This window comes from Strigops habroptila, chromosome 12 (genome assembly GCF_004027225.2).
Source record: "Strigops habroptila isolate Jane chromosome 12, bStrHab1.2.pri, whole genome shotgun sequence".
Lineage (NCBI taxonomy): Eukaryota > Metazoa > Chordata > Aves > Psittaciformes > Psittacidae > Strigops > Strigops habroptila.
Window position 1 is genome coordinate 24,887,119 of NC_044288.2, and position 18,502 is coordinate 24,905,620.

At 40.3% G+C, this 18,502-nt stretch overlaps 1 protein-coding gene across 2 annotated transcripts in view; it reads left to right on the top strand.

Moving 5' to 3' along the window:
* The window catches only part of SLIT3 (slit guidance ligand 3), a 518,327-nt gene that overhangs the window by 433,231 nt on the left and 66,594 nt on the right, over positions 1-18,502 (top strand). For both annotated transcript variants that reach the window (XM_030504413.2, XM_030504412.1), the window contains 2 exons: positions 533-696; positions 4,749-4,873. In XM_030504413.2, the coding sequence (XP_030360273.1) occupies positions 533-696; positions 4,749-4,873 (289 nt within the window). The remainder of the gene's footprint in view (positions 1-532; positions 697-4,748; positions 4,874-18,502) is intronic.

The following is an 18,502-nucleotide window of genomic DNA, read 5'->3' on the forward strand; positions in this document are numbered from 1 at the left end:
AAGTGATGGGTTAACCAGGAAATGCGTTTTCAACCCATAAACAACCTTAGCAGACACCAGGTTGCAGTTTGTAAAACAGGGGTATCCTCTGTGTATATTTTTCATCTGGTGAGGAGACATTAACACAAGTCCTCAGATCCAACCTAAATTACACAATTCACTGTCAGAATATGCTCATGAAGGCCAAAGACTGAAATAGAAGAAGCCAATGTGATAAATGTGATGAAAGCAGTATGTCTGGAGGCACTGCTCAAGCACAAGCATTTGAAAAAGCAATTTATAGTTTGAAAAAGTGATTTCTTGTTAGGTATTTATACAACCTCCCTAAGTAATGATGGGAAGAAAGGAGAAGAGTGGGAATACTGGAGGAGATAAATCTACAATACTTCCTGTACACTCCGAAGATCTTTCCCACATTTTGAAGTAAAGCATTCCTGGAAAAGCATAGAATAAAATGTGCCTTGGTGAGATCAGGGATGTTGTCTTTGCTTGCAAGCCAAAATAACTGCTGTTCATTGCTTTGCACCACCAGGGCTCTGGGCACCAACCCTTTGCACTGTGACTGCAACCTCCGCTGGCTTTCCGAGTGGGTGAAGGCCGGGTACAAGGAGCCAGGGATAGCCCGCTGCAGCGGGCCCGATGCCATGGTGGACAGGCTGCTGCTCACAACACCAACACACCACTTTCAGTGCAAAGGTAGGAGCGAGCTGGAGGCTCTTCCTCAAATATAGTGCTTTATTTTTCTACTCTTGGGAGCTCTTTGGTTTTAAAGTGAGTTTGGGCAGGCGTTGGGTTTGGCTTTCATTTTCTGAACCATCACATTACGTTCAAGTTGCGTTTTGTTCCACAAAGCGCAGTTAATGGCACCACTGGAAGGAAACCCAGCAAACCTCAAAGAGTGAGTGTTCCTGTTGCTGCACCAGATTATATAATGGCAAGTTATCATATAGGATGTTGTTAGAACTTTTTTGAGCAAATAAATTGGTCTTGGCTTTCTACCTACACCAGAAAACTTTGGTAAAATTAGAGTTATTTTAAAAATACAGAGCACTCTGGTTATTATGTACATTTACTTGAAAACTGAGAAACTGAGAATTCTTCTGGAACAAGTATTTACCAAAAGTGCATTTTCATTTGAAGATCTGCAAACTGTCCTCATCAGCTCTGCATCAGAAACTGGGGGTTATGGAAAATGTTTCTTGTCTGAATAGAGTGTACGTTCCTTTAGGAGAGGGGTGAGGGGCAGCTGTGGGCGATTAGGGGTCCTCGTTGGTAGGAGTGTGCTGCAGTACAGAGCAAGTAGAGCAAGGACAAAGCGCACTTTGTGGATAAAGTAAGTAGCTTATTACTGCATTAGGTAGGTTTGGATATATCTGTATAACCCAATATTACAGTAAGAATATTACTAATATTTTTATTGTAAGGTAAGTTTTGGAGGTTCTCTCAGGTTACCAGTAAGTATATGAAGATGAAGCTGTATTTACAGTGGAAAAGGGTCAGTAGAAAGGGTCTTAGAAATGGCAATGAGGGCATAAAGCCTGGTTTTATCTCTCTTGGAGTGCCATGTGTGATTTTATAGAGGCTAGGATTAAACTGCTGAACAAACAAATGATGGTGTTGAGATAGTTTTAGAACACAGGTTCTCAAGCCTGATCTCAGTTTTGTGTCCTTTCAAATACATTTTTAATAACTGTAACCTTATAATTTAATTACTTTGAAATATCAGTTTCAAAACTATCAGAACTCTGACTGTAATTATCAAAATTACAGGCTCTCAAATGTGAAGTACAACTATACTCTAAAATACTAAAAGTACCAATGTACTTGTTCACATGAAGTGAAACAAAGAAAATGATCATATTTGCATGTTAAACAGGATGTGAAAATTAATCCAGAAAGGGAAGCTAGATGACTTCTTCATTCTGAAACTGTGCTAGATCAATAGTCACGCTCCTTTCTCTCAAGACTAAGCAAGCAACTCTTAGGCAAGAAATAAGTAAATCTGTGATCCAGACTATTAAAAACACCTCTATGTTTTTTATGTAAATATTAGTTTTGTCCAGTAGAAAGCTGGAGAGCTGTCTCCTGTGCTGTTCAACTGGCTTGCTTTATCTGAATAGAAAAGGAGAAAAAAAAGTGTTGATTTGGAGGTGGTCTTTGGACAAGAAGAGACTTGATGGTCTGAACAAGTTGCAGTATACTCCAAGGAACTCCAGGCCATAGAAGAAAATCATTTTTTTCTCACGACAATACGTATATTTTGAAAAGCAATGCGTGATTTGGTAATCTCACTAAACCCACTTCCCATGTGCATGGTTAAGATCCAGTGTGTTGTGCTATCCTGTCAGACATCAGTGATGCTCTTTTATGGTAAAGCAAGAGGATTTATTACAGTGTCCAGGGCAGGTTTGCCCTCGGGCTGGAGCCATGAGCATGGCCTGTGACAGTGGAAGAATACGACTGTGTGTGGGGTGACAGAGAGTGTCCAAGGCTTTGTCTGTCCTTCAGCCTGCGTAGATTCAGTCCTAGCTCAAGCAGTGTTGGCACAGAGCTCACGGTGGGCTGAGCCCCCAGCCCCTAAAGCCTGAGTTGTTGCTGCAGACGTCAGCCCACACTGAGCTGGGTACCTTGAGGTGCTTGTATAAACGTAGTGCTTAGGTGTCCTCTGTGACCTCCAGTAACTTTCACATTAAAAACAAGTAGAGTTTAACTTACTCGTGTTAAAATTTTGGATTTAGCCTATGACTGAGCACAAGGTTCTATGTCTCAGCAGGGCCAAGAAAATAAAAGTATGCAACATGCAAGTCATGCACACTCAGCTCTGCTTTTTATTAGATTGCCCTCCTAGTTATGCAGTAGAGGAAAGGAATGTGCTGGGCTGAGGGCATTTTGCTATATGGATTTATAAATGAAATCCACAAGGGCAAACTAAGGAACTAGTTAACGGCTAGGAACTAACACTGTTCTTATTAGCTCCTGCATTGATTAGCTTTGATCTATGCCACAGGAATAAATGGGAAATGTATGTGTGTGTATTATGAAATAAATAAATAATAGAACAAATTCTGGCTTAGTGACCTCTAAATCCAGAAGAGCAACACTGCTGCCTTCTCATGAGCTCTCTGAGGAGCTACCTTTGTATATGCTTCATATATTCTACTTTCAAGACAAAAGTAGCTCAGATATGTCACATTCCACCCCCTGTCAGTGCCAGAAATTCAGATGTTATTTCCTCTTGCTGTCCTAAACTCCAAGTTGAAAACATGTATGGCATTTAGTTATACAGAAACAAAAAGGTAGAAGAGGACAACATCAGTCTTTTATTTCAATGTTTGGATTTGTTATTGTGTATTGTGTATTTTGTCCTCATTATTGCATGTTGCACTCTGCAGGCAGTGGCCCTGATAACATCACTGTCAGTAAAGGCACGTTGCAGGTGCTTCTTAGCTGAGGCTCCTTGATACCCATTTCTGTAATGGTTTTACCCAATGTTGATGCCATGCAATTATTCAAAGTTAATAATGAAGGTTTATATCTCATACAGGATGGTCCAGAGCAAATCCTTAACTGGAAGGGATTTTTGGTAACCTTCTAGAGCTCCACTTTCTCTCTAATATCTAGGATAAACTTCTGTTCTTCACTTTCAGGATGTTCCACAATTTACTCCTTATCATTTATCATGCAATAACAGAAGCTCTGTGCCCATTTCTGATTGGGACAGGACCATTTTAAGTTATTTTAAGGTGCATTTCCTTAAAAATAAAGTAAAATTAATTTAGAGTCTTTACTGCTGGATACAATTTAAGCCCTTTAAAAGTGGTGGGTTTCATTTTTCACATGTAAAAGCCTTTAACTCAATAGTATTTGAAATGTAGCCATTTCAAAATCACTATTTCTTTAAATATAGCTGTCTAAATTAGCTTTCTGTAAAATCTCAACAATAACATATGGATTGACTTGGTACCCCAAATGTACTTAGCTTTGTGTTGGTCTGTTCGTTTCCCTGCTCACCCACAACCATCACGACTTCTGTGGAAGAGCTCCATTAAAAACTGTGGTTTATTAAATGGTTTAAATATAGCCATGTGTATTTACCTGCAACCATTTGCATCTTTGCATATTTGCCTTTGTTGCCTTTGTTGAATGCTGAATAATCATACTTCTGGGCAGAAAAGGAAGAAAATAAGTTTTGGACTCTGTTAAAATTAAGGATAGTGAAACATTTTGCACCTAAATATTTCCATAAGCCTCTAACTAAACCTTTCTTACAAATGTTTTTTATTTCTGCTGTTGCATCTGCACTTTCATTCTTGCTATCAGCCATAGAAATGTCACGTTATAGTTCCCTAGGGGTTGCTATTGCAGAATTTCCAGCACTGAGAGAAGGAAAAATTGCTGAAAGCAATTCTTTATATGTATTTTTTTATATATATATTTGTATATATATAAGCCTCTATATATTGTATATATATATCTCTCTAGAGATTCCCAGCATGTTTTTTCAGAGCTGATATTTGCATGTCCAGGAGAATATCCGCATCATTGAGACTTGTCTAGCACTTGATTTAGTACATAAAAGCTCTCTGATCCCTGGGAATCTCATGCTGTTGTGTAAAGTTGCACCCACAGCATGTGCGTTTATGCCAACACAGGGTGAATACTGCATTAGGAAAGAATGTATGTGTGAGGTAGGAAGTATTCATTTTGTAATAGTTCTCTATTAATACTCTTGTGTTTTACCTTTCCAGAGCCGGTGGATATCAGTGTTGTGTCCAAGTGTAATCCCTGCCTCTCCAACCCATGTAAGAACAATGGGACGTGCAACAATGATCCACTGGAGATTTATCAATGCACTTGCCCTTTCGGCTTCAAGGTATGACTACAAATGAACTACATGAAAAGCAATCAAGTGTCCCCCACCCCTTCTGTTTACTTAGTTGTTGTAGCATGAGAAGTCAATTTTACAGACAACTGAGCTCAAAAGATCCCTTAACCATGCAGATTGCATGTGATCTTTCAACTGTACTCCACTACAGATCTATCCTGTACAATTGGGAAGGCATTTCTGTGTGCTGTGACTACACAGATCATCCTGAGCAACTTGCTGTAGTTGCCCCTGCTTTGAGCCGGGTGGTTGGACCAGATGATCTCCAGAGGTCACTTCCAACCTTGGCCATTCTTTGATTTTATCTTTATTTTAATTTCTTTTATTTTGCCAGCAGCAAGTCAACCATTTCATAGGCTGCCAGGTCAAAGAGGAGGCAGTTCAGATAAGAATTAAGGGCCAGTTTGGTCCACGGTGACAGAATGCTGATACCTGCTAGTTTACATCTTGCACAGTCTGATTAGCAGAAAGGTGATAACTGATCAGGCACAACCACTAGCTCAGCTGTCCCTTCACTTCTGAGCACTAAGGTCCATAGAGTGATGTGCAAATCACAAAAAAATCTGGTAGATGAGCATTGTGAGCATGCAGGGTCAGCTTCTTGAGAACACATTTGAAAATCAGAAAATCATGTCATGGAGTAATAGAGGTTCTTCAGTAGTGATGCCATTGCTACCGCTGCATCATGAGAGCTTGAGGCTACCAAGACTTTGTTTCAGACTTGATATAACTGGAAACCTAGCTCAGTAGTCACTAGCTGAAGGATTAAGTATAAGTAATCTGTTCACAGCCTGAGGGAGATTGGATGTTATGGCCGAAGAAGTAGGTTACATCCTGAAGACTGTGATTTTATTTGCCTCATTGCATCTTTCTTACACAGTCTTGGTCAGATGAAGCAAATGCTCATAATACACAGAGTAATAAGAACTATAGGGGGAAAAAAAAGAAGAGTAAAACCAGACGTACATGTAGGAAGTAAGCATAAGTATCCGTCTTACATTTCAGGTAGGATTTAAGAATTAGTTGGTTCTGATGAAATCACCATTTCCTTTCTCAATTTGCCCAGGATACGTCCCAGATGGTAGCAGAGTAATTGTGGTGGATCCCTTAGAACACTGGAAAGGGGAACATGTAAAGCATGTTTCCTCTGTTTCACCCCAGTGCCCCCACATCCGGTACTGGGGGGCAGAAAAACAACAGTTCTCCGAAATAACTGGAAAAGCCATTGGACATGCCCTCTCATTAAAAGTCCTTCTACTCATTGGCATATCAACAGCAACTTTTCTAGGATCTTAAAAGATTTCTACGTTGTCAGAAATTCATTTAACTGAAACTAACTGCTTGGTAACAGTGGATTTGCCTTTACAGTGAGGGACTATGGCTGTTTATCTCGTCAGGTTAATAGAAGAACTGTCATTTTAATTTGATGGTAACATAAACTAGGTTGCATGCTTCAGGTGGGACTAGGTGGCTGTAAGAATAACTTGAAAAGTAAATGCTTTCAAAACTAGCAGGAAATACATAAATCTTTGTGTGAGTCTTACTCTGTAAGGCACATATGAGGTATCCAGGTTATTCAAAGTAGAATTTTGTTGATTGTGAGCATTTTTTTTTTTCTTTAGTTTTGTTTCTTTGTTTTGGTTTTTTACAATATTTCTGTATTAGCAAATGCACTCATATAGGTGCATTTATACTGCTAGAAGACTTGTTTACAAAGGGAAGATTTATTAACAAGAATAATCCTCTGATTATATTAGCAATCATTTTCTTGTGTGCATTAGACCTCAGTACGCATCATTTTGGTTTTGATAAACTCTTGAAGTGACTCAGTTTAAACATCTCATCGAGCATCCAGCTTTTCTCCTCTCTCACACACTTTCTCAGGTAACGTTCAGTCTGTGACTGTAAAGCCTAAAACCACTTGTGAGCTTGTAAGCACCAAGCTGTCATCCAAGCATGGCAAAGAGCAAACAGCCAGGCATGGCACTTAGAGCAGGGTTGAAAAATACTGACTGGGTAACAGTACAGGGAGAATTGGGGGAAATTTAATAAACAAAAAAGAACTGCGTGTCTTTACCGCAGGTTTTTGAATAAAAATGAACTATGACAGGTCCAAATGCAAACCATATGAAAGGAGCACTCTATCTACCATGCAGTTCTCCACCAGAGATTCATGCTAATTCAATAACAATACCTTGCTTCCTTCTCACCAGCCAGCACCAAACAGCTCTATCCATCTGGAAGCTATTTCCCAGACCTTGATAAATTGCCCTAAATCTGCCCTCTCAGCATTTGTTTTTCCTTGTTTGATGTAGATTTTGAAAAAATCCTGTGTGGAAGAGTGCATCAATAAAGTTAAAAACCCACCCTGTTTCCAAATGTAAGCTCATTCAAATGAGCTGATGGCTTGCTAAAGTTCCCTGGAAAGGGAAGGCAGTTACAGACTGCTTTGTGGGGTCCCTGTGGTCATGCTAGCCTCCAGGAAAAAACAGTAGGCCAACTAACAGAAAGCCACCTGAGTTACCAGTTGCCAAACTGGTGCCTGATGGAATCAGGAACTTCTGCCAGTTAACTGTGAGGGTGCTGAGGCGCTGGCACAGGGTGCCCAGAGAAGCTGTGGCTGCCCCATCCCTGGCAGTGTTCAAGGCCAGGTTGGACACAGGGGCTTGGAGCAACCTGCTCTAGTGGAAGGTGTCCCTGCCCGGGGCAGGGGGCTGGAACTGGATGAGCTATAAGATACTTCCAACCCAAACCACTCTGGGATTCTATGAACTGCGGTCTCAAAAGCCTATAGTCTTAGTTTTCACTATCACATTTTTCCTCTTCTCCATAGCATTCTTTGAAAGATAATTTAAATAATAAGTGTGGGTTATATCGTGAGGTATGATTACAAGAGAAATGAAGCTTTCTTCTGCATTAAATGCTGCTGGCCACCTGCAGTACAAGTGTTTGTGAGTGCAGCTGGGGGCTGGTACATAGATAACGGTACCGTGCTAATTCATTTATCCTTCAGAGTGTGTGGCTTTGATGGACTCCCATTGATACTGTACAATTGAGTCCAGGGGTATTAGAATTCAAGAGAATAATCAAACTTGCAATCCATAAGCCATTGAGAAGGGATTTACTTGAATAGCTGTAGTAAAAACTAAGGTGACTGAAATCAACAGTGTATTTTGCTATCACTATATTCTGAAAATGCCTTCTTGGATTTTTTGGCAGGCTGGTTTTTGTGTCTTTCATCTTTTTTTTTTAATTCAAAATGAGGTAACAACAAAAGGAGAATAATTTTCTTTCTTCCAAATAGAGTTATTTGTGGAACTGGGGAAAGAGAGTTTAACAGACATCCATGTTTTATCTGAAATGGAAGAACATTGCCAACCTGGAATATGACACACAGTACCTGCCCAGGCATCGCCCCAGCCTCCTCAATTGTTCAGATAAATGGGAGCCTGAGCTTTTGCGATACAGGATGTTTGTCAACTCTGGGCATTGCTGTTACCAAAAGCTGTCTGAAGTGGAAAGTGAAGATAGGTAAAATCAGCACAGCCCGCACTTCAGGCAACAGATCCTGATCGTGTCTGGTAGAGTTGCTCTGTAAATTTTATCCAACTCTCTTCACTTCCCTTTTGAGTTCAGCCAGTGTCCTGACTTTCCTAGCAGCACTGCAGTATCTCAAGGATTCAAGCAATTTCACCAGTCATCCAGAATGACAGATACAGTTGGAAAATCCTGGGTAAAGCTCTTGGGCTTTGGGGAGATGGTATTCTTTGCAGCCAGACTCTTGTGGTGGGAGGCATTCTAGTGAAGCCAGAATGTGATTTAGTGACGAAGCTGGCTCTAAAGTTCTGATAGGAATTTGGCTCTTCCTCCTCCCCGCCCCCTGCACCAGGCTTTCATTCCTGAAAACAGGGTTAGAAATTGAGACTCTCAGAGCAGAATGCCCCTGGGATATACGAGATTCATGTCTGTCACATGTTGTACACAGATAAAACTATTGTGCCAGCCCTTGGGTGGATCGGTGTAGCTGTGACTGCTCACACAGGGCTAATGTGCAAGTTACATCAGTACAGACCCCATAGCATTAGAATAGGCTCAGTGCTGTGCTGGCTGCATCATTCCTTTGTGAGGATGCCCATGGCCTGGCATTTCCCTTGGGCACGGGCAGATGCAGTTTGCTCTATTTGCACTTTGCCATGTACATGTACTCCTGTAGCATTACATGAATCATCTGTCACAGTCCTGGAATACTGGCTGGCTGAGGAGTATTCCACACGGACCTGATCTTAAAACCTAGATATGGCGGTGTTTGTTCATCTATGGATATTCTGGGCAGCTCTTACGGCTCAAGGCTGAGACAGTGCAAGTTTATTGCAATGGGCCAGTTTCTGGGTTATGCTGATTTGGGTGGGGTTATATAAATATGTGGAGCTTGGCTGCTGACGCATGCCAGCCGTGTGAGAGTCCCTGCCTGGTTTGTTAGGCTAATGCTGTTAGTGTAACTCCATGCTTTTCTTTCTTTGGATCTATTAACATAAGCATATGAGTCCCCATCTGCATCATTCAAAGCACAAATCTATCCCTGAGTTGAAATTGCAAAAGGAGGAGAAACTGGAAGGAACTCTTAAGCCAGCCTCCCCTCATGCACATCAGACAGGAGAGCAAACATCTCTGCCTTCACGAGCTATTCTGTCTTGGCCTCTTTCCTCAACAAGTGTCAGGGTCGGAGGACAGACACTGGAATGTGAGCTCAATGCCAAGTTTGCATATGAAGAAATCAGGGCAGCAAAATACTGTTTGTGTGAGGTGATTCTGCCTTGAACTTTCACTCTAATAAATCCTCCTGGAGCGTGTGTTTATGTGATCTGGGGTGGTTTATATTTTGTTTGTTCATTTTAACGGTACGTAAAATACTTATTAATGAATGTTGAAGAAGCATTTTCCATTCTTAGTAAAATAAAGCAAAAAGCCTTTAGGGGTGAGAGGTGATGGGTGGCCATGTAAAATGAGTAGACCCATATTTATGTATGGATTTTTAGGGCAAACACCAGTGTCAGCAGTAGGTGATTATAATTTCATATAATGCTCCTAGGGTGAAAAAAACCCTGCAGAAATCACACTGTTTTCCTGCATGTGCTTATTCCATAAAACTTAGCATGCATCAGACTTGTGTTTCTTTCTTTTTGCCCTTTCTGCTGTAGTAGCTCTAAAGAAAAATGAGATTTACATCTAGAAGAGTATAAAACTGAAAGGCTTAAGGAGGGATTACCGCCACAGTTGCTGGCTGGAGGTGGTGAGGCATGTGTGCACCCACCACAAGCCCTGTAAAACACAGTAATGTACTGTGGCATGTCCTAATGAGGGCTTTTAACAATAGAGCCAGCTCTGAAGAAGTATTTCCATTTTTGTTAGACCAACAAGAAAGCAGATGTTGGGCAGCTTCAGCCATTTGTTGTGTTTGATCAGTGTTGCAACAGAAGAATAGTAAGCTATACCCACAGGTGGGCACCATCACATTCACTCCTTTCTCAATGTGGACTAGTTCCCTTCGCTTTGTTTTTACTACTGTTTTTCTGGTCTAGTTCTAAGTGCCTTAAGAGACCAGACTTCCAATCTTTCTTTTCCCAGGCTAAAGGAGAAGTTTTTATTGGCATTTAGTCTGAATTTCAGGCTTTTGTTCTTACGTTTGCCTGGTCCTATTACTCTAAATCGTAATTTTTCTTCCCCTGTGGTTCGTCTATCTTTCAGGTGATCGCTGGTTGCTATAACTCTGCTTAATCAAGTTCTGTTTAACCAGCTCTTAATTTTCTGCATCTCACCATTTCTGCATAATTGAGTCAGTTGAAGTAGCTGGTCACAGCTGAAAATCCTTGTTGCTAGATTCTCTTGTGATTGTCTGTCATCTATTATCCTTGAGGCTTTCTTGGCATTGGCTGGACTCGATGATTCATGTCCAAAACATGAACAAAGATTGTCCTAGAAGGTTAATTGCCTCATTTTCCCCTTTCCTCTGGGGATGATGGAATTGGAGAAGTTGCTATAAAGAGACTAAGCTAAAAGAAAACTTGCTTTATCATGTGAGAGTAAACCTTCTCCTGTTACTAGAAATGGTGTATTATGCCAGCCTAGCTTGAGAATTAGGTTTCATTGGGTTCCTGCATGTCATGTGTCCCTCTTCTCTCATGCAGGCTGCGTTCAATAGCTTAAGTGTTAGGCATAGGTTAATTGCCTTGAACAGTAATTTTAAAGTACAACTATATTTTGTTTTATTTCTTATCTTTTACTAATAGGAATTATGTTTTCTATACAAATGTCCAGTCTTTATAACTTTCTCTACAGTGTTCATGTTAAAAAAAGAGGCACTGGCTTTTGATAGCCTGAGAGAGAAAGTTTTGTGGTCACTGCAACATGTATTTTAAAATATATAGGCCCTTAAAGGTACTGAAAATATTGTTCTCATTCATGAATATTGGTTGAATTATAGACTACATAGAAAATATTCAACATTCTCTTTACATCAACTATTTTGGGTTGGATTTTACATACAGAGGAAACCCTGGGCAAAATCAAAGATTTCCAGTGTCCCTAATTTTCTTCTACATCTCTGAAAACATTCACACAGTGTCTGCATCACCCAGTTTAACCTTGGAAGCTCTAGACCACCTGCCCCATCCAGTCTGCTACCTCTGGACTCAATTCAGACCTGTGCAATGTGAATTGACTCCATGATAGATTAATGAGATATCTTCTGTCATCAATCAAAAGCCCAAAAGAGCATTGAAACCCAAAGTGCTTATGTAAGGAGAGGTTTAGAAGGACAATCAGGATTTACTTTGTAATGAATGTAATTGCAAAATAAACCTCAGGTGTCCACTGAGAATTAAATTTCAGACTCACAGGAGAAGAACCAGAGTTTTTAAAAAATAATATGATGAATCCTTGCACTTTGACTTTGACAGGCATATCCTTGATTACTAGTTACAGAGGTAATGGAAGGTGTATTATACCCTGGAGGATGATAAATCTTTCTGATTTGAATAAAATGAGGCTTAAGAGAGCAGTGTTCACCTAATTTGCTATAAACTGACAATTGTGATTTATTAACAAGGACAAGGAAGTCACTAAGAAGTGCTGCTGCCATACCCAATCCTTGTTTAATCAGGTGCCAGATGAAGCTAGCTGGCATAGAACATAACTATAGAGTGCTGAAGATGGTGGGGTATAAATAACTAGTATCTGTATTTTCACTACAGTTAGTAACACAAGTTTTCAGAGGGAGTTAAATCAGCCAAATGGCAGGGGGGGCAGCACCAAAACCAGGATCAGTGTATCTTCTATTCATAGTCCAGCTTGTATGGCATTTAGCAAATAGTATTTCTCATGATGCTTGTTGGCAGTGGGCAAATCTTTTGTTGTGTCCGTGTAAGTACAGCTGTAAAAACACCAATAGTTAAATAGTTAAAAAAAGAAATCAGAATTGTCTCGGTAAATTCAAATTTGTTTTAAACCTTTTTCAAAACTAGAATTGGAAGAAATTAGTTGCTTTTTCCTGTTAAATTCATTTGCTTCTAAACAGCAATCCTCAGAAGCTACATTTTTATTACCCCATTGAGACAGCTGACTAAAGAGAAATAGTTAATTCATCACCACTGTGCATATCTTAACCTAGAGGCATCAGAGACATTGGGTGTCTGTAGCAAGGTCTGTGTTCAGAAGGAAGAGACACAGCATCTTTGTGAACAACAGATGATCAAAATCTTTCAACTTCCACCTGGCAGTCTCAAAGCAATCTGATCCAAAATTACTGTGATATTATCCAGGCCTTGCCAAATAATTTGTATATATGCCTAAGCAGATGGATCTAGCATACACCCTGCCAGCTCTTGTAGTTCTTTGACCTTGTCAATGAGCGTCATCTACATCTTGAGGCTTAGCCATTATGTCCATGGCCAGAAAGAGCATAAACAAGGGAACAGTATCACCTGGATCTACTGAAGCGTTTCAGACTGTGTACAGATATCAGTATGTAAGCTGTCTACACATATCCTAATAACAGTGCAGTCCATTAGGAAATCAGTTTCAAATGGTTCCATTTGTAAAATAATAGTAGAGTAATTCCCAATGTCATATTTTTTAGCCCTTCCTGCAAAAGAATTTAGATTATTTTTATATTTTAAAGTTAGTTTTGTTTGTACTCCGTTTGCAACATCTCTGTTTGATAAGTATTCCCTTCACAAAGGTGTGTAGCTGAGGTGTCCATCAACTCCTTCATGCTGTGATTAGCATAAGATGGCATGCATTCAGAACTTGCTTTAAGATTTGAAGTTCATGTAACACTTTTCCTTTTCACAATCTCATTACAGCAAACGCTGGGTTTCTTTGCATCGAAAGCCTCTGAAATACACAATCATGAATAGAACCTGAAAGAATTTTTCCTGCCAAACTTGTAATTCAGTGTATTGGGTGTGTGGCTGAATTAATGGCATTGACTTTCCTTGGCCAGTTATGAAAAATTGTTCTTGTTTCTCCTTTGTATTTATGGCTGCTAGATGTATTTATTACAGGGAAAGTGCTGAGTACCTCATTCATATTTCCCAGTTTAGTTTTCTAGTGGAATTCAGGTTTATGTGATAAAACTTTGTTCATGAGACAACTCTTTCCCTTCCTGCCCTGGGAATATTTCAATTTACTCTTCAATTTTGACTAGTTATGACATGGGGTTAAAGGTTTCAAATGGTGGAAGAAGATATTAGTAAAGATGCCACTAGATAAAAGACTGTAGCATCAGTTTTATACCTTATTGGATAGCTGTATGCCGTAACTTCAGGAAAAACTTTGATCATAGTTCTCACTTTACTAAGCATGAGAGAAGCAAAACTCAAGAAAAAAGAAAATCCATTCAAGAGTTTAAACTGAGTTCTCTTTCTGTGCTGAGTTTGAGTCTTCTATAATTGGTTTTCCCCCCTCTCCTCTCATCCTGTCTCATCTCATCTCATCTCATTCTTCCATACAAAGCACGAGGAACCATGACTTGGTTACACACTACATTTAGCCCTTCACTCTGCTGTTAGACCTTTGCAAGTTGAATATATGAAGGTGTGAACGTTCATGTATGAATATATGAATGAGTCCCACTGGCACGTGCAGATGTGTTTTAACCCTCGAGGTCTCAGCATACATCAGGATTGTTCAAAAGCTTTGTTTAATAAAAGACTTCCCAAGCTCTGTGGAAGCAGAGCAAAGCTACACATAATGGCTGGAGGTGTCAAATATTTCTTCATTTCACAACATTCAGAGGTTAAAATTTTACAGCTGGCAGATACTTGTGAATTTGAATAACATTCCTGAATACACACTCACAGAACACAGTGCACGCCTCTGTTTGTCTTTCTGTGAATTTTACGTGAAGTAATGATTGATTATTAACTTCTGACCGGGACACCCATAAGACAGATGGGTGAAGGTTTGTGAGAGGGACAGTTCTGTATGGATGCATTACTTCCACTATTAGAAACATAAAGGACTAGGTTTGCAGTATGGTATCTTTGTAGCTGGTAGTTTTGTCTGATTTCCCTGAAAGCTTTAGTTGTATTTAGAGCCTGATAATTCAGTTGTTTATGAAAATTGCCTAGTTCTTGATTTAAAGTCTAAATTAGCTATATTTGTCTTTGTCTAGTATCTTTACTAAACACATGAGCACTGCCATCTGTTCTCTACATACACCATCCAAATAGAATTTATTATGAACACGTTGTATATTGTTAACAACTCAAATAAACTTTGCTATTTCTTTTGTCTAATTCGTTTTTCCAGCATGCTTTAGACCATTACAGTCATTGAACAAGGCTGTCATTAGCTGGAAGGAGGGCTCCCTATTCACAAACCATTGCAGTTGGCCGGACTGCTGCCTGTCTGCAGGTGCCTTCATCACCGGCTGGATTACATTTCCCCTGCGGTCAGCACTGATAGTTTTATACACCAGGAGTTTTCTACCTCACGGCTGTGGCCAGCTCTATGCTGCCACCTCTTATCTGGGCCCACTGCTGTTAGAAACGGGTGAAGGATCACATTAAAATGGACAGAGGTCAAATCTCTGCCACATGATCTTGAATGAAGCTTTCAGTTTCCATAGACAATACCAATTTGTGACAATTCATTTTAAAGTATCATTGCAGTGATGGGAACAGCGTCAAAGCCAATGAGTGCTTTTTTATCACATTATCCTCTCGTCTTCCTGCTGAGGTCCTTATTAGGTTTTCCTACTTGTTCTCAGGTGTTTTACTAATCATACTGTAATGTTTTCCAGTCCTGGCTACTTATAAAGGCCAGGATTTGGCAAAGCAGTACTGAGGAACAGCTTGTGTGTGCACTTATACTCGGTACAGTTAATTGCTGCTGAGTATGACATGGAGAGCTGACACTTTCTAAGTAGAAGGGATAGTTTCTGTTCTCATTCACCAAAACTGTTCTCATTCAGCATGTTTTTAACTGGACCTTTAACTCTGCTTTAGCTGGAGCAGCCCAGATAAAGTCTGGACCAGCTGAGATACTTCTGATTTTAAAAGGCTGCTGGACTCTGAACATATGTCTTCTGATTAGCTGCAGAAATGGTATGTTTCAACACCTAATCCTTTCCTCTCCTGCAGAAAATGAGAGAAATTGCATCAAAGTGTTTGGATCTGGTGCTTTCCTATCAGACTAGACAAAAAACTGTTGCAGCTTTAAAAAGGTCTAGAAATAAAATATTGTACGCAGAGGGACCTTCATCCTCTTCCTGTGAATTGCTGAGACAGTCAAATCTTCTTGCCTATTCTTGAAACAAAGACTGCACCTCTTTTTCTGATTCAGACCTCATTAAAAGGCTCTTTAATCTTGAAGCAAATAGACAATATTCTCCTTTGTAACAGTAGTTATTTCCAGGGAGTGTAATTCAAAGAGTTTTTCCCAACTCACAGATAAATTAATTTTAGTGATGCTTGACAGCAATTCCATTTTTCCAGGAAGTACAGTCTTACTGCAAATTGAGACTAGAGAAGTCCATTATTCATTTGAAAGATGTTTCTAGAATGTCTTTAGGCTCTTCTGGGTAGTGACAGTCCTATGCAGAAATAAAATGCCCTTGCTTTGCTGTAGATTTATTAGTACCAATATTTGCTGCAACCTCTGTCCTTCCAGAATCTTTTGTTTTGTCATAGTCTTCTGTGTTAGAGAAATGGTACTTGTTTTATGGGCTCTCAAGGTACTATTGATAAAGTCGGCTTGGAAAAGATAATCCTCAGAGAAGGATTAAGTGTTGTTTGCCCATTTATTACAATGAGTAAACTGAGTCAGAGAGACTCGTAATTTTCCCAAAGCCATATAGCAACTTAGTGTTGTAATTAAGTCGGATTCAGCAGCACATCCTAATCGGTTTCCATGGTGCCTGAGGCCCAAGAAGCCAATAATTCAGCCATGATCAGTACAGAAATGAGCTAAGTCGTGAGAAATTTCATGTGCCAATGAGAGAGACTGAGAATGCCTTGCGCTCATTTTCACGTTTATCGTTATTAATTTTTTACAAGAACATTCCGAATAATCTGAGTAATTACAGTAGAAGTGATGGGACTGTTTTACGTGGTGTTCAACTGACAAAACACTTCAGAAAAACAGATGCTGTTTTGCTTCTTGCTATGCTTAGCTGCAAAGGATTTAATGTAGTGATAGAGGGATGAAGAGTTCGTACGTAACAGAAGTAACCGATGCCAGTGACGTATCTGTAAAATAGTCAGTTCTTCAGGGACACAGGAAAAGTATTTGTGATCTTAGAAATATCAAAATGGTGTCTTCCAGCTCCTTTAGGGTAACGTGGTAAACACAGGATTCGCAACACAGATGGACAAAACACAGGCAGTGCTGCAGAAGGGTGGCAGCGGATTAGTGCTAATGCTGCATGGCTCACATCCGTGAAGGGCTGTGGACCACATGGTGCCAAAATAAAACCTGCAGGAGCTTCCCTCGGCGCTTTCCCAATTCTTCTCTGAGCCATTTGGGGGCTCGGGATTTCAAATGGAGAAGGACAGGCTGCTTGGCAGGTGCAGCGTGGATGAAGCAGAAGCCTTCTCTGCCAGGTCTTGGGTGAGGGCTTAGCATGCTGCCTGCACTGCTGTGTTGGGGAGTGAACTCACAGTGAGGCAGGGGGCTGGCCAGGACTTTCTGTTGTTCCTTGGAAATGTTTCTCATCTCATTCAACCAAGGGAAAGGATGTCCTCTTTCCTTCTATTTGCACAAATTTACAACGCAAAGCTGCTTCTCCTCTCTTGTGAATGCTGGGGGCAGAGCCTCAAGAGGTACATCTTTGTCTTCCTTTTGTGTAACAAAGCTCCTCTGTGGTGTTGGACAAAAGTATAATTCCCGCGTGTCTCAATTCTTCCTGCAGTCCGATGGCAATATGTCCTACCTGACAAAATACTGAAGATCTCAGGAGTGTCTGAAGGACTGAACTGCATTACATGAAATGGAGAGCCTAGCACCATGAGTGAACAGGCCAGATCAAATGAACTCTGTAGAAAAGTTCACACTTATAAGCTGGTTTGGGTTTTTTAATGCCATTAGGCTTAATGGCATCAGTGTCAAGATAAACACTCCAGAGGGAAATTCAGATTTCTGCTATTATTTATACTGTACTCCATTCAAGCATGAATGGAGCTTGAGCTGCCATAGAACCAGCACAATCCTTGTCTTGCTGGCTTGTCACCTCCAGGAGGGGCACAGTACTGGAAATGGGCACACTGGTCAAGAGCTGAGCATGAACTTCTGATCACCATAGGATGTAAGAGAGAGGGCAGTGATGAGCGAGGATTAAAAAGATGTGACGAGCCTATTTATTCCTTGCTAAGAATGAGATTTCCCAAACTGATATGCAGCCATAGACAAAACAATCAAACCCATTGTGGCATGATCATTCCCATATAATGCACAAAGCCATGTAGTCTTGGTTCAGGGAGCATTTTGGTTCTTTTGAAAAGAAAAGGTAGGGAACATTTTCCTTGTTGAGAACCAAATAAGTCTTTCAAATAACTTTGACATAAGAACATGAGAAATGCCGTAATAGGTCTCTAGTGCATTTACTGCAGCATTCTGTCTTTCATGGGGCAGCAGCAAACCTTTACTGTTTGGGGAAAGTACACAAGCCTGGCCACCACTCCTCTCCAGTTCTCCTAGCGCCCGCAATCATCCAACTGGTGAAGCTGATGTCTGCCTCTTGCCTTCATATCTAGTTTAGATCCATTGTATGTGAATTTGTCTAATGGCTTTTATGTTATCTGACTTCACAACTTCCTGTGGCAAAAGCATCCCAGGAGCTCATGCTTCAGAAGAAGTATTTTCTTTTATCTGCATTATGCTAATCTTCTAACATCAGTAAGCGTCCCTCTGATAATGAGGGATTTGGTGTGTGAGAAATTCTGCATTCACTACCTCCATGATTTTGTAAACCTCAGTCATATCACCCACATCAGTTTTCTTTTCTCTAGACAGAAGAGTCCTAGTCTTTATAGTATCTTCTACCAAAGTAGTTGCTCCCTCTCCTTGAACATTCCAATAGTCTTTTCATATGCCTTTTCTAACATGACTGTATGCATC